The 15,595-nt window shown below is 38.9% G+C and overlaps 1 protein-coding gene across 2 annotated transcripts; it reads right to left on the bottom strand.

Moving 5' to 3' along the window:
- Positions 1 to 4,052: 4,052 nt before the first annotated feature.
- Positions 4,053 to 15,267, bottom strand: LOC115678635 (uncharacterized). Of its 2 annotated transcripts, XM_030602025.2 has the most exons (11): positions 12,257 to 15,264; positions 11,898 to 12,137; positions 11,340 to 11,469; positions 10,101 to 10,253; positions 9,709 to 9,950; positions 9,522 to 9,591; positions 8,385 to 8,591; positions 6,918 to 7,153; positions 5,918 to 5,996; positions 5,670 to 5,810; positions 4,053 to 4,793 (listed from the first exon to the last, which is right to left on the bottom strand). In XM_030602025.2, the coding sequence occupies exons 1-11, from the start codon at positions 15,082 to 15,084 to the stop codon at positions 4,620 to 4,622; spliced, it is 4,500 nt and encodes a 1,499-aa protein (XP_030457885.2). In that variant the 5' UTR covers positions 15,085 to 15,264; the 3' UTR covers positions 4,053 to 4,619. The 2 variants fall into 2 exon arrangements, with proteins under 2 accessions (XP_030457885.2, XP_056171351.1); XM_056315376.1 differs by lacking the exons at positions 4,053 to 4,793; positions 5,670 to 5,810; positions 5,918 to 5,996; positions 6,918 to 7,153 and having other exon boundaries at positions 8,476 to 8,584; positions 12,257 to 15,267.
- Positions 15,268 to 15,595: the final 328 nt, after the last annotated feature.

Here is a 15,595-nt window from a genome sequence, read left to right on the forward strand (position 1 = left end):
GAAACCTGGAATCGGGAATTGGAACCTGAAACCTAAATAAGTTTTTGTGCTTTTTCTTGGTCTATGTCTTCACGTGATCCTGTAGTATTTCGTGGGGTTAGATGATGAATGTATAATCTGAAATCACTAGTCTGAGTTTTCATTTTATGAATTTTTAATGTTTCTTATTCTTTGTGTGTCTAAATATAAGTTATGGTCAGTAGATCATAATAACAAGTGGTAATCATTAAATGTGATAATTCACTGCAATTGTCAATTAATAATACAGGTGGAACCTGGATAAACCCTAGAACCTATGATAGGGTAGGTTCTAGGTTCAAAAAATGAGGAACATATTCTCATGGGTAGGTTACAGGTTCCAGGGGAAACTTGTACGGAACATGAAACTACTCACCCCTAGTATCGATTCACTCAACGACTTCTCATTGTGATTGTATTTATTTGAACTGTAATGCTAGGAAAATTAGTCTTTTGTATTCTCTTCAGTGAATGACAAGCTTGTTAAATATTACTGCGTTCATTTTCATTTTGTTTAATTAAAAATGAAATTAAAAAAAAAACCTGTTAAACCTTGAAACCTTCCTTGAAACTTGTGATAAGGTAGGGTTTCAGATTCTAAAAAATGAGAAACCTGTACCTGAAGATAGATTCCAGATTCTAGATGAACCTGTAAGAAACCTAGAACCGCTCACCCCTAGTGATGTGGCCTCTTCAGTGATTTTTCCACCATTTAAATTTTTTGTATCCTACTCCCATACTTCATTCTATTACTATTCCTGCTATCTATCTAACTAAATACAATTATCTGAAAAAATATTTAAAAAAATTATTGCATAAAAAAATTATAATTACAAAGAGATTGTCCGTCTTCTTGAATATTTCCTAAAATTTATTTTCTAAAACTCAATCTTTATAAAATGTATTTTAATGTTACTTTTTTTTATCAAAGTAAAAAGTATTTACATTTGCAAAAAGTAGCAAATCTCTATGTATAAATTCACGTTACGATCAATGTGAAGCGTTGGCTTTTTGATGTTGTGGTCTTCATAGCATTGTGGATTATTTTTTCTTTTCCTTTTTTTCAATTTGACACGTAGGTGATAAATAGTATCATTTACTGTGATTGTAATTAAGTGAGGGAAGCCGGATCATTAAATGTGATAATTCACCGCAATTGTCAATTAATAATACGGTGGAACCTGGTAAACCCTAGAACCTATGATAGGGTAGGTTCTAGGTTTAAAAATGAGGAACTATTCTCATGAAAATTGAAAGTATCGTGTGGGAAAGCTTTAAAGATAATTGAAAAATAACATTTTGTATCGATTCACTCAACGACTTCTTATTGTGATTGTATTTATTTGAACCGTAATGCTAGGAAAATTAGTCTTTTGTATTCTCTTTAGTGAATGACAATCTTGTTAAATATTATTGCGTTCATTTTCATTTTGTTTAACTAAAAATGAAATTAAAAAAAAAACCTGTTAAACCTTGGAACCTTCCTTGAAACTTGTGACAAGGTAGGTTTCGATTCTAAAAATGAGAAACCCGTACGAAGATAGATTCAGATTCTAGATGAACCCGTAAGAAACCTAGACCGCTCACCCAGTGATGTGGCCTCTTCAGATGATTTTTCCACCATTTAAATTTTTTGTATCCTACTCCCATACTTCATTCTATTACTATTCCTGCTATCTATCTAACTAAATACAATTATCTGAAAAATATTTAAAAAAATTATTGCATAAAAAAATTATAATTACAAAGAGATTGTCCGTCTTCTTGAATATTTCCTAAAATTTATTTTCTAAAACTCAATCTTTATTAAATGTATTTTAATGTTACTTTTTTTATCAAAGTAAAAAGTATTTACATTTGCAAAAAGTAGCAAACCTCTATGTATAAATTCACGTTACGATCAATGTGAAGCGTTGACTTTTTGATGTTGTGGTCTTCATAGCATTGTGGATTATTTTTTCTTTTCCTTTTTTTCAATTTGACACGTAGGTGATAAATAGTATCATTTACTTTGATTGTAATTAAGTGAGGGAGCCGAAATTGGTTCCGCGACGAAATATCTTTAACCAAAAGTTGTTCGGTTTTTTAAATGAAGGAGACCGAGTTCGTGACGATTCCGCACATAAGGTATCCAGGCAAATTATGGAATCAAAATTTAATCGACAACAAAGCCCAAAAAGTACAGCAGGTACAAATGTAAATAAACGTTGCCGGAACTTAAACGACGACGGGGTCAAAGTGCACCAAAATACCACGCCGGGAATATTAATTAACAACGCGTCTGAGATTATAAAGATACATGGCCGGAATTTAATCGATCGATGCGAATGATGCAAGTTACAACTAGGGAAAATTGAAAGTATCGTGTGAGGAAAGCTTTAAAGATAATTGAAAAATAACTATTTTGTTTTGATTTGTGCGAAACGGTTTTCGACGATTGATGACTAGTGATATTTGTAACGGTCATGTAGTAATTGTTCGTTAGCGGTTTCATTATACTTTGTGCACTGGTGTTCTTCCTATGATCATTGCTTTCAAGCACAGTAAGCATCCCAGTGATCTTATTCACTAAGTGATAAGCGCTTCATGATCCACCTTGTCAAGTAATTGTTCCCTTAAAATACACATGCCAGCCACTTCATGACTCACATTACTCAACCTCCTACGACTTTAGGCTTGTAATTGCGCCATGACGTCACCTCGATATCTTTCGCCTGCATTTTCGCGGGTTTTGTCGATCATATCCACTAGTATTCTTCCCAATCATTTTTGAACCTACGTCATCATTTTTCAACGATCGAATTGTTATTGACGTGTTAACATTGATATCGATTGCTATATCTATAGATCGCCATCATGCACCTCCGTGTCAACTTGATGATCTTGGGTCATACACAGGACACATGTTTCTGACATGTGTCCCTTATGTTGGCAACTTATACGATATTTGCTTCCACGTTGCCTCATGCCTCTGTCATGTGTCCCTTGATGATCCTTGCTTCCATGTCGCCTCAAGCCTCTGTCACATCTCCCTTACGTTGGCAACTTGATGATCTTTGGTACAAACACTTGTCGATCATCTTTAATCAAATGTTATTTTTATTGAACCATCACTGTTGCACTAAAATGGATATCACCTTTTACGATCGTGGACGATGGAACGTGTAATTCATGCCTTTGTCCTGGGTTTCCCATGTCGACAAGTTGGCCATTTTTTTGGTGTTAACAATAATATATCCGTATTTTGGCAAATTAGCGAGCTTCTAATTTTTTCTAAACGCATAATAGACACACAGTTTAAATTTTATGATGTAATAATAATAAAAATAATTAAATAGATGGATGGATCGGTAAATGATCTACCATGATAAAGTTAACAACAAATTAAAAGTTTCGATATGTTTGGTGATTTGTCATCTCTATTTTGTTCAATTTTCGAAACGATTTTCACGATTTCTCTTTTGTATATGCCATAACAATGCCGAACGATAAAATCATTATACTTTTTGATGTGGTCAGAATCCGTACATCGCACGGTACTATCAAAGTGAATTGTCTTCACGCTACAGTGAAAAGTGCTCGACCATTGTCCCTTTTTTGAGTGGAGATAAGAGGGGTGGGGTGGGGTGGGCCTTTGGTGATTTGTTTCTTTGTTTCTTTCTTTTTTCTTTTTCTTTCAGAGAAGAACACAATGATCTGCGAACGATCTGCTTTTGAAGATGCACCATCATCCATGTCGATCGATTTCTCGATGAACTTCAAATTTGGAGGTTGATAGAAAATGAGTGGATCCATGATAGCAAAGCAAATGAAAAGAGGGAAACAGAGATCAACACCGACACGTTACTTGTAGACATATGCCCGTTCACCTAGAGATTGCACTGAACAATAGTCCTCTTACCGAAACATCCGAACCAAGGCCGTGATATGCCCACGAAACCATAGACAAAGAGGCCATTTATCTAAACCGCGAGAAAAGGGAGCAGAATTTCATCGAGGCGAGGTTCAAAGACACTGAAGAATGGAACAATGCATACTAGAGAATCCTGTAAGACAAACAACTTTCGATTATAAATAAGAAAAGTAGATCGCGAAGGGGATGATGGCGTACAAGTAATCAAAAGATACCCCCGATACGGGACTCCTAAACTACAAAACCAGGTCTTTCTTGCCTATAAGCAAGAAGATGACGCAGGCTGGAAGCCAAAAAATTACCAGACCCTGCACTAGCTTGGCCATCCAAGCAAATACGACAAACTGCAGAGTACTTGGTTTCCTGCAGTGATTTTATAATATTATAGAAGGAAAAGAACTAAGATTGAACAGGTATATTTTGCTGGGGCATAAGACAAACGGCTTGTTCTGCCCCGTGTACCTTACGGTGGACATCTCCCGTATCCGCAGAGGAAACAGGCGATCTTAAACCAGCGAGTTCCATCTCTGCTATGTGTTCGTCTTTAGTCATAGCTCGATAGTTTCCAGACCTGACCCCCTCCATCATTTTCTCCAAACAACCTTTGGTGGAACTTTGAGCATGATTGCTCTTGTCGACTGCTTTCGAGGATATCCCGTGCAGTTTCCAAAGTAACTGTAAATGCTTCTTACCATTGGGAGCGTGAATAACCATGTGTCTTCCAACTCTCCTGCCAATTCCGCCTGCTGGAGCCTCTCTCGAAGGGAGAGCTTTGGAAATGTGAGGCACTCTTGTAATTGCCGTATCCACTGCTCTCTTTGTGGGCTTTTCTTATATCCTCTTCAAGATCATATTCTGCTCGCTATAAAGAGGAAAAGAAAATATTGTAAGTTAGAAATAATGTTCAGATCCCGCCAATGTCCCCGGATTGGAGGACTTTAACAAAAAGGTGTTAATTGTTAAAGATTACAAACTATGTAGCCCGCCATTCAAATACCAAAAAGCTCAATTTGGCGTTCTTTATTGGAATAAAACCGCTATACTTAGCAGCGTCATTTCAAAAAGTAACAATAGTTGACATATTTACTAAAATAAAGCTCAATTTAGACTTCCTTATCGTAAAGCCACTGTACTTATCCAGTGTTATTCCCAAAAAAGTAAGAAGTTGCCACAATTAATAAAATGGCTCATTAGAACGAGCCAATTTAAAAAGATCATAAAATTGATTGATTTTGTAACAGAAGAATAATTTAATTTCAAAATCAGTTAAAGCCCTCCATAAACTGCAGCAGTGGACATCTCTCGTTGGACTTTTCGCAAAAGGTCAATCACTCGTTCAGCCAAAAAAGGTCATCATTTCAAAACGATACTCATACAGATCAGGGATCCATGTTTGCAAGTTGATCATAACAAATGAGACATACATATGGATCCCTGATCAGTCTAATATGGGCATCTCTTAATTCTTTGCTCAAATGCAAACCATTCTCTATTTCTTTTTCAAGTACTCTGGTCAGTGTATAAAGGGAAACTCAAAAGTAAAAAGGTCAAACAAAAAATTCTCCCTAAAGGTGACAGAGCTAGTGTGGTGTCCACCAAGACACAACAATATTAACACATGGAGTAAGCACCTAGGTTATGTAAATTCAGAAGACTTTAATCCACTTTAACACTGCTAACAAAATGCTGATCACCCACATGCTCTCTAATTAGAGTCCTCAAATAGGTGAAAACAAACCTTTGAGGGGTCTGATAGTACTGCATATGCTTCTCCAATTATTTTGAAAAGACGGTCTGCACTCTCATGAACCTCTGTTGCGATTTCTTTCCAGAGCAGTCCCTCATTGCCACTCTCACTTCTTGCAAAACACTGACCAGCCTAAATTGAAATAAGGACAAGTATAGACATAAAACTCTGCCGGTAAGGTCTCAACATTAGAGCAAAGAATGTAGTCATGTATTAAATTGGAATTATGAACTAAAAACCTTGTCTGGGTGATGCCTTAGGGCTGCTTTATGATATGCTTTCTTGATATCAGCTGCTGTTTCGGATTGTTTAACTCCCCTGCCATATGGTTTGGCGACAGTTTAAAAGCCATATAGAAGCTTTTCAGAGGTAGAGTTAATGTGCATCAATCACAACTTTAAATTAAAGCAGCACAAGAATTCACAATTCTCATCATCAAAGTACAATATGAGGCAGCACTAAAAAGGGGGATAGAAGAATAATTGACAAGTAAAATTTAACGTGATATTTGTGTCAACTCCAACTGATTGAGATCACATTTATTGATACTGCAGTCTTACTCAGTCAAGCCTAAAACTAGGGATAGACTTAGCTTTTGAGTAGTGGGAGCTCTTGCCTCAACTCATTTTCCAAAGCTCAGGAATATGTCAACTTCAACAAACTCTTGACCCATTGAATTTTTACAAACCATAAAACTAAGTCAAAAGTAAATATTTTCATTTTAATTTGCCTCTACAAATTGATAAAAACAATTCATACCTGAAAACTTAGTTGTTATAGACAAACAAAACCTATAATATAAAATCTTACGGTAGTTTTAGGAGTTAGAGCAATGTCTTAATTATTAAACTACTAACTGATCAATTTTTTTGCCCCCACTAAGATAAATTTCTATACCCATTGCTGTCTAAATAGTATATCTACATACTGTGGAGCAGCCTTGAATAGGCTTTCAGACTCCAAATCCATGCCATTTAACTTTTTAAACTTCAAGATTACACAAAGCACGATCATTTAATGGTGATGATGGAGGACCTTAAGAGAACTTTGGGCATTGGGCTGTCAGCTATGTTGGCTAATGTCTAAAAAATTTGTGCATGTTAAAAAAAAAATGCCGTGCAGCAAGGTTGAGAAAATTAATTCATGTGATGCAAACCATCTATGAGAGAAAGTATATTGTCTACAAACAACGTGGCAAAGCAATACAAATTCCACTATCTGAGTGACTGAAAAACTTACAAAATTAGGTAAACATCCAATGGTGTTCCTTTCTTAGCTTCCTCTTCTATTAAGGACCAGCGTTTCTTAGCTTTCCTCAGTTCATTATTTCTGCTATCAAGCTCCCCCGATGTGCCAGAAGCTTTAGTCTTTTGATGAGATGGATTTTCAAGAATAGATATAAACCTCTGGACATCACTAGCTGCTTGTTTATAGTCTCTGATCAATTCGTGTAAGGTTGCTCTTCTAGAAACTGCCTGCGGAAGCATTGACGAATTAGGTACAGTTGTACTGAACATCTATGGAAAACTTAGAGCTAACTACTAGAAGAACTCTCCCATGTGGAAACAGAATATAGAGCACAAGTAAGAGTATCCAAAATTAGAACTAGAACATGGCTACAGATACATATCCATATATCATATGAAAATTTTACACGCTTCAATTTGGTATTTAAGTCCTGCTGTGTCGTAATTTATCAAGACAAGTAGTTCATAATATGAATTAACATCAAGAGAGAGGTTTGTCTTCATCATTTGGTGAATTTAAATGCCCAAATCTAATCGAGATGTTCGGAGGTGGATTTCACAATTTAAGATTCTTTGGGAGTGGATGTTATGAGGCCTTGTATACTGGAGGTCGTGAAGTGAAAGGTCCTGTTTTTGGGTCGAAGCCTTTAAAAAGATACGTCTTTATTAAAGCAGGTCACAACCACAAAAAAATGTGAATCTGACCAGAACCAGATCCACAGGATCTAAACATCTAGTTATCTTGTTCTCCAAAAAAGCAGGTCCGAGATTACTATCAGCAGAAATGAAGATTAGTTCTGCATTTGTACTTTATTTGACAAAGCTGGAACATAAGGGAACAAAAAGAAAAAAACAAAGCAAAACTAACCTATATTGAGGATGAAGGCCGGAAAAACAGAAGCCTAACCTAGTGGCCTATGATCACACAAGTTCAACGTTGAATTGCCGTTGTACCCATATCTGTGTCTAGTGTCTAGCTGAAACAAGTGCCTCAGCATAAAGTGGTGAGTTCAAGTATAATGTGCATCAGATGCACAAAGTTCAGTCTTGATACATGGACTTACGTGAATCCAGCCACCACATTAAATGATAATCAAATCAAAGACAGAATGCCTTCCTTAAATATGAAAATGTTTTACATCATCAAGAAACTTTTACTTCACATATATGAGCAAATCAGCCACCTAACACCTAGTTATAGTTGACAGGCATTTCTGTTGCCGCTGTGAAATGTCAAAAGTACTTTCAAATACGAAATGTGTAATTTGCCACAGGAAATCAGTATGCAGGTACAGCCAGAAATGATAAACAGATGAGCAACCAACTGTAACTAGCAATAAATCAGCCTTGTCTATTAAGAAGCGGAGTCTCCCAAGATCCATTGTCATCTAAAAGGACGGGTCGCGCATGATATAAATCTATGCTACGGTATAGCTAAACATGCAAGTATGAAAGAAACCTTTGCATAATGTCCATCAAGTGCAATGGCTAGACTGCAATCTGCAATGGCATCAGCAATTTGGCCCATAGCTTGATGTGCAGCAGCTCGGTTGCAAAAGCATATTGCTGCAAAAGGTCGTGACTCAACATTGCTTGACAGAGCAATAGAGTAATGCTCTACTGCTTCTGCATAACTTCTCAATCGAAAGGCTTCATTTCCTGCATTCTATGGGCGAAAATAAAGAAGATATTTTAGCTATGAAACAAAGCCACATGTTCTAAGCAGTTTACTTCACTGGCTAGAATCTCAAGTCATCATTGAGTTTCTTCTGACGTTTGCATCTAGTCTAGTTTAGAAGCTGAGATGCCAACTTGGGCATATTTTCAGATGAACCTCCATGCTACCAGGATGAGATACACTTACATTTTTCTTGAAAATATGTTGTAACCCTATCCCTCAACTTTGTAATGACTTGTTTAATTGAAGAGCTTCTTGGAAAGCTCCATCGCTTGACTGAATGAAGAGCTTCTTAAAAAGTTAATAAAGGAAGCTACAAGGAAAGTTCCCAACGAATCTTCACTAAGGATGAGGATGAGGGGAGGGGAGGGGAAGACATGTCAAACCAGTTCATCCCCATTCATTTGTATTAACAGGTCTTTTCTTACTAAAGGTTTTCCGGAAAACATAATTGATAATGTATAAGGTTATGCTATCATTTATATACACATCTCATTACTAACTAAATCATTTAAGACCACTAATTGTTTAATAATAGCATAAAATAAAACCTGACACTGAAACACTGAATTTTATGCTTCTGGTTGAATCATAGAAGCACAACATACTTTCACAATTTTCACGAAGACACATTTTAAAATTTGAAAAATGAATACAAAAATGTTTTCTTTTTTTCTTTTTGGTGAAAATGAAAGTTGAAGTTATTATCTAAATACCAAAATCGCCCCATGTATCCAAATCCAAAGAAAGCGCTGCTAATTTTACACTTGAAGAAGGATGCTGCATTTTCAACCAAAAAAAAAAAAAAGAAGGATGCAGCATCGATTTACATGATTAATGTTGTGCACCGAAGTCCCACAATCAGATCAAAAAATGAAAATCAACAACCTAAAAAGAAATAAACCTTTTCATGCATACCTTGCACTTTAGCAGCCGACGAATTGTGGAAGATACTGAAGCTGATGATTTCAGAATCTTATCCTGGCACCTATGAATGGAAGAAAATACAACGAAATTGCTAAGTTGTGCCTACAACAGCCAGCATAGAGCACCTTAACCTATATAAGTGTAAAAAGAACAAAAAACAAGACAAATGATGCATTACCTGTCACCATAACATTCAGTTTGCTCAATCTTCTCAAGTAACTCAAGAGCCTCCTCAAGCCTTCCCAGGCAAAAGTAAGACTTAGCCATCATGAAAAACCTCCAGAGCCTCACAGCTGAGTTTCCTCCACAGTCGGAATCAACCATATCCGACGTAAGGTTCACACCTAATGCACCAAAGTTCTTTTCAGCAAACTTAAGAGACTGCTCACACAACTTCACGACATCATCATACTTCCGAAGCTGCATTTAACCAAAAATAAAGTCAGTGACAGGCCAGAAACTTCTTTCATGCTTTAAATACATGGGCAGATGGTTCAAGATCTTAGCTAGCTTGAAGAAATCTGGACTACAAGAAAATACAGTGGGTTGAGTCATTGAGACAGTACATACCATATGCAATGCTTGTGCTTTCATTTCCAGTAGTTTCTCTGAGAATTTACTGATTGATATTGCCTCTGAAAGCATTTCTAGAGCTCTTGTTGCTGCATCAGATGTCTTCTCTTCCAACATTTTAGTAGAAAGACTTATACATTCAGCCACTTTCTGCTAGGAAGGATACCATCAAAGTGAGTTCCTTATGATAAGACACCGGAAACTATGCAGAGCAAACAAAGCACTATCATCCCTTAACACAAAAGTGTGCACGCGAAGAGAGAGAGAGAGAGAGAGAGAGAGTAATTTGAGCTAGAAAATATCACATAATTCCCCAATTAAACAAAAACTCAAGGATTGAATGCTCCATGTCCATAGACCAATTCTCTCCATCCGAAAGATGGCAACACATAGGCTTTCATTCTTTGAAGCCCACAGCTTAGAATGACTCCACCTCATGTTCTCCAGCAACAGCTACAAAGAATCGTTTCCAGAGATCATTTACAAGTTCTATGACACCGAGCAATGGCAGCAGATACATACGAAACTTGAAACTGAAAGTTATCGTCCTCGACCTAATCAATTTCACAGAACAACTTCCACAGTATCTCATTACTACCCACAATTCTCATATTAATTATAACCCAGCATCAAGAAGACAAAAAATAGACTCGTGCTCCTTTAATAGTCCAAACAATACTCCAATCATTGCAAGTGGCAATAAGCGTATTTTGACTTCCAGAAGAATGAAAAAAGCTCAAAAAGAGACTTGCAATGATTGGAGTATTGTTTGGATTTTGACTTCCAAAAGGATGAAAAAAGCTCAAAAAGAGACTTCAGCAATGAATCTCACCACATGCAAGAATCTCAAAGCCTTCAACCACCACCCTCAGCCCATACCTGGGTATGAGCTGCAACTGTTCATCTTATATATAACAAAAGAAGTCCATGTGATGTTTCAAAGCACAACACTAAACAAGGTCAGTTGAGAGTGAAAGACGCCTCAAAGAAGGGCTTGCATGGAGAAACACAGCGCAAGGCCCAACTCAGTAGTTGCTATAAAATTTGGATGTATGGTCTATTATTATGTCCTCCTAACTAACATGTCATGGTAGATATGGAAAATGAAGTCACAGATTAGCAGAAGATCACTGACATTTAATCACCAGAAAACAAACACAGATGAGCCATAGTATTGATAACTTTGAAAGACTAGAAATGGAAAAACCCACACAAGAAGATGTAGACAAGCATCACCTGCGCCTTTTGTAGGCCATCTGCAGCTTCTATCACAAGCCTTCGATCCAAACATATGTCAGCACCGGTTGCCAAGCACTTATTAAAATAGTTCGAGGCATTTTCTACTTCCCCTAAAATTAGATGACAACTGCAAGGACATAGGGGACAAATGTAAAAGATATTTCTCCAAGATCTCCAGCCATTAAAGAATGTAGACAGATGATGACAAATGAGATTGCTTGCAAACAAGACATTTGGTAATTAATTAGTCTATCCACGCATCTCTTGTTTTATTTCTATTTACGATGTCAACTAACATGGAATGTAAAATAGATTATTACCAGGGAAAAACGAAAGAGTACAGATACAGTTTTTACCTTCCAGCCTACTCCGCAGAGACACTATTGCCAAGAAGGAAAACTAACAACAATATTGACTCAGAAAAGCAAAAAAAGATAAGAAACCACTTAATTCAAAGACAGTTAAATTACTATTCAAGAATATTTATAGATAGTTAAGAGCCAGCAAGAATCAATCATATTCTAATTCCAAACAGTATCTATGAATGAGCCTTACTTTGCAGCCCTTATTTGAACTTTGAGGAAATTAGGATCAATTGTCGTAGCAGCAATGCAATCTTCAATGGCTTCCCTAATTCTTCCAAGAGACATCCGAGTAGCTGCACGATTGCTGTAGCACAATAAAAGAGGCTTAAGGCAGTATCCTGATGCTTCACCAGAAGGAACTGAGTTTACACCTTTCGCGTAATACTCTTCTGCTCTGGAAAATCTCCCATTTTTATAAGCTTGATTTCCCCTGTTACACAAAATAAATAACCCTGTCAATGGACAGCCTTCACCACGATAACTTACACAAATAATCTAGCACATTAGAGATGACCATTTAAGCGTAATACAACAGAAGATCAAAGGTACCTGAGTCGCCACTTTTCACAGGCTTCTTGGATCATAGCAGATGAGGATAAATTGGTCTCACCATCTATGACATTTCCATTTGAATTCAAAATGTTCTGCTCTTTCTCTTGAAACAGTCTAGATCGTCCTTCCTGCCCTTGCTTTGTGTCCGAAGGGAAAGAAGTACCAAAAGAGTTTGGAAGCTGCATCGAGAAGGATCCATCCCTGGCACCTGGACATGGAGAAATAACAAAAGGACAATTCTCACTTTTAACTCTACTTTTCTTTTTATGCAACCGCTTTCTGTCCAGTAAACCAGTCTGGGCAGAGGATGATGCAGAGAAGACAAAAGTTTTATATTTTACTTCATCCAGATTAGAAGCAAACGCAGACTGTTTCATATAATCAGTAGCCTGATTCTCAGCTATTGAGAAAACACTTCCATCTTCTGCTGAAGCAACAGCAGCTCCAAAGGTGCTACAGGGATGATCAGTGCTGGGCTTGAAGTGAGCAGCTTCAGCACCTGAAACAGTCTCGCCAAACTTCGAATTACCTTCATCACTGACTAATCTTTCCATTGAACTACCCATATGTCCATCGGTAGTAGGGATTGTTGAGCTTGATGCCAAGGCTGCATTTTCATTACTGAAGGCAATGGACTCATCCAATGTCACCGAAGAACTCTGCCTGGAACACTGATCGTTTGCTGCAGCTTCTTGATAAGGAGAAAAATCCATGGGCGAATAGCAATCCGGAGCTTGCGTCATTTCTTGGCAATTGCTTTCAGCCAGCCCATGATCCTCTTCAGCAGTTAGCTTTCCTTTAGAAGGTTGCCTCAACTTTGCATTCTTCTTATACTTTTTATACTTTGTTGTTCTACGCTTTTCATTGAATTCAATTTTCAAATCTTGACACAAATTTGCTTTGAAGCATGAAGGATCCCACTCAGGAACCCTAAAATCTCCATTAGATGCCCCTGAACCATCCAAAGTGTTCGTGAAGCTAAACTTTTCTTTATTGTCTAAATTCTCCGCAAGGGTACTATCATTCACTGGGTTAGAAGAGCACTGAGCCATATCAGAACTCTCACTAATACCAGCTTGAAATATAAATGGCTTGTGGCTAGAAATTCCAGTAGACTCACAAGCAATATTTGTATAATTATTAAATATGAATTGACCCTCTTCAACCTTTGCGAAACTACTCCCACTCTCCGCAGGATCAGAAAGCCCATCAAAATTTGGATTTTTGGTCTGACCCATGGGAGTTGCCAAATTCCCATGGAAAGAGTTAGAAACACATGGACCACTTCTGAAAACAAATGCAGCTTCAGAATTGGTGCTGTTATTCCCATCGTTAGCACCACCAGTATCTCGTCTATCCTCAATGCTTAAATCCTGCATATTTTCCGGAAGATCTAATGTGCTACTGCTCCCAGCAGCACCAGCACTACAAATAGATGCCGATTTGTTATTCTCCATGTCATTGGAGCCCAAGTTGACAATTTGTTCATCTGAGTCACTGCTCCTATTTCCAAAATTGTCACCATCCAGTGTCATCCCGGTATTGCTACTTTTTTCCCGTCTTTTACATTGAATAGAAATTTTTTCGGAACTACCTTTAAATACAAAGAGGCCATTCCCGTGACCCTCATTGGATAGAGCTTCTGTAGGTTGCGTCCTCTGGGGCTCTACCTCAGTTCCTAATTTAAAATCACCATTATCACGGAGTTCCAGATTTTCAAGATTTTCCCTGGATTCTTCTGTTTTGGTATTCAGGTTTGCTCCCAAACTAAACCAACTGGAGCCAAAAACAAAGCCCGAGTCCCCATTCTCCTTAAGCTCACGCTCTTTCCTGGTGCTTCCTTTCTCTGACCACGGTACTGATGTTGACTGGCCATGATCAGCACCAAACATAAAAAATGCATTATCATTACTCCTGGAGGCTTTTCCATCAATACAACCAGCTTCTTCTACATCGTCAGAGGATTGTTCCCTTTCAGAAACTGATTCAAGGCCATATTCATTCTCAACAGAAGAAAAGCCTGCATTTCCAGCATGCACTTCAGTCTCCAGCTTGGCCTTGCCATTCTCCTTACAGCAAGAAAATGGCCCAGTTCTACCACATCCACCCTTCCCTAGATTCAAATTTGGCTCTGGAGCAGTCTTATTGCTATTGCAAACATGACTGAAATCATCAAGGTTTCCACACGACCGTGCAGAATCTGCTCCCACATCTGCTCCATTTCCAAAAGCCGACTTTTGAGTATCTCCGCCAGAATTTCCATTTTCCAATCCCGAGTTCAATTCCAAATCTCTCCGCTCGGCACCAAACAACACAAAGCCCGCGCTCTCAAACTTCCTACGGTCCCTTGCACCATCATCATCTGAAGCCGGTTCACCTACAAATGCAGTGGCGCCGCTGGCCGAGAAGTCCATATCGAGCGCGGAACTCCTCCGAGGAGCACCAAATACAAAACCAACATCCTCAAAGGAGCACTCAACCTCCGGCCCAATCGCACCATCCCCGTTGCTCAACCTAGTATCCTCCGAACATAAATTAACAACACTGCCGTACCTCACTCGGCGCTCGGCATCACACTCAGCGCGAAACGGATTGCAGACGGAACCGACCTCATCCCCCGCCGCCGCCGCCGCCGGCCTCACCTCCGCGCGCCTCCTCACCTTCACGAGCCTCGGCTTCCGCCGCCTCGGCTGCGGCGGCGGCGCCCGCCCTCCACGAGGCTCGAGTCCCTCTCCGCCTCCGCGCCCGGCGGCGGGGGGCTCGGGCTTAGGGTTCCCGGGGACGGAGGGGGGGGCGGGGGATCGGAGGTCGATCGCCGGCGGCATGGTCGGTTGCGGCGGAGGAGTCGGGATCGCGATCGAGGGGAACGAGGGAGCGGGGGACGAGTGAGACGGAGCTATATGGTCGTGGCGGTGGTGATGGTGGTGTTCATCGGGGGGTAGGGCATCGTATGCTTGGTTACGAAGCAAGGGCGAAAGTGAAGAGAGAGTGACAACTGACGAGACACCGAGAGAGAGAGAGGGGGGAGGATTTTGAATTTCGGTGTTTTTAACGGCGATTTGATAATTTCCTCCCACAGAATATCATCTCTAGCATGGACATATATATATATATATATATATATATATATATATATGTGTGTGTGTAATTTATATTATATATATATGTGTGTGTAATTTGTATTCACATATTTATCTAAGCAAGGGCCGGCGAGGCCTCGATTGGGCATGGCGAGGGTTAGCGGCCCTGAGGGCCAGTGTAGCCAAATCTGGGCATCCTCAACCCAAAGTCTTGCCGACCCTTACCTCCACCCTCGCCTAAGGTCACCGACCCTTC

The sequence above is a fragment of the Syzygium oleosum genome, unplaced genomic scaffold (assembly GCF_021117445.2).
Source record: "Syzygium oleosum isolate NSW1041296 unplaced genomic scaffold, Sole_v2.1 Sole_v2.10, whole genome shotgun sequence".
NCBI lineage: Eukaryota > Viridiplantae > Streptophyta > Magnoliopsida > Myrtales > Myrtaceae > Syzygium > Syzygium oleosum.

Excerpts from the sequence above, each read along its gene's own strand:
- LOC115678635 (XM_030602025.2), bottom strand. The coding sequence starts at position 15,084 with ATGCCGCCGGCGATCGACCTCCGATCCCCCGCCCCCCCCTCCGTCCCC. Across the intron at positions 10,254-11,339 it reads ATGGCCTACAAAAGGCGCAG|AAAGTGGCTGAATGTATAAG; the intron begins GTGATGCTTGTC and ends CCTTCCTAGCAG. Across the intron at positions 8,592-9,521 it reads GTCGGCTGCTAAAGTGCAAG|AATGCAGGAAATGAAGCCTT; the intron begins GTATGCATGAAA and ends TTTCGCCCATAG.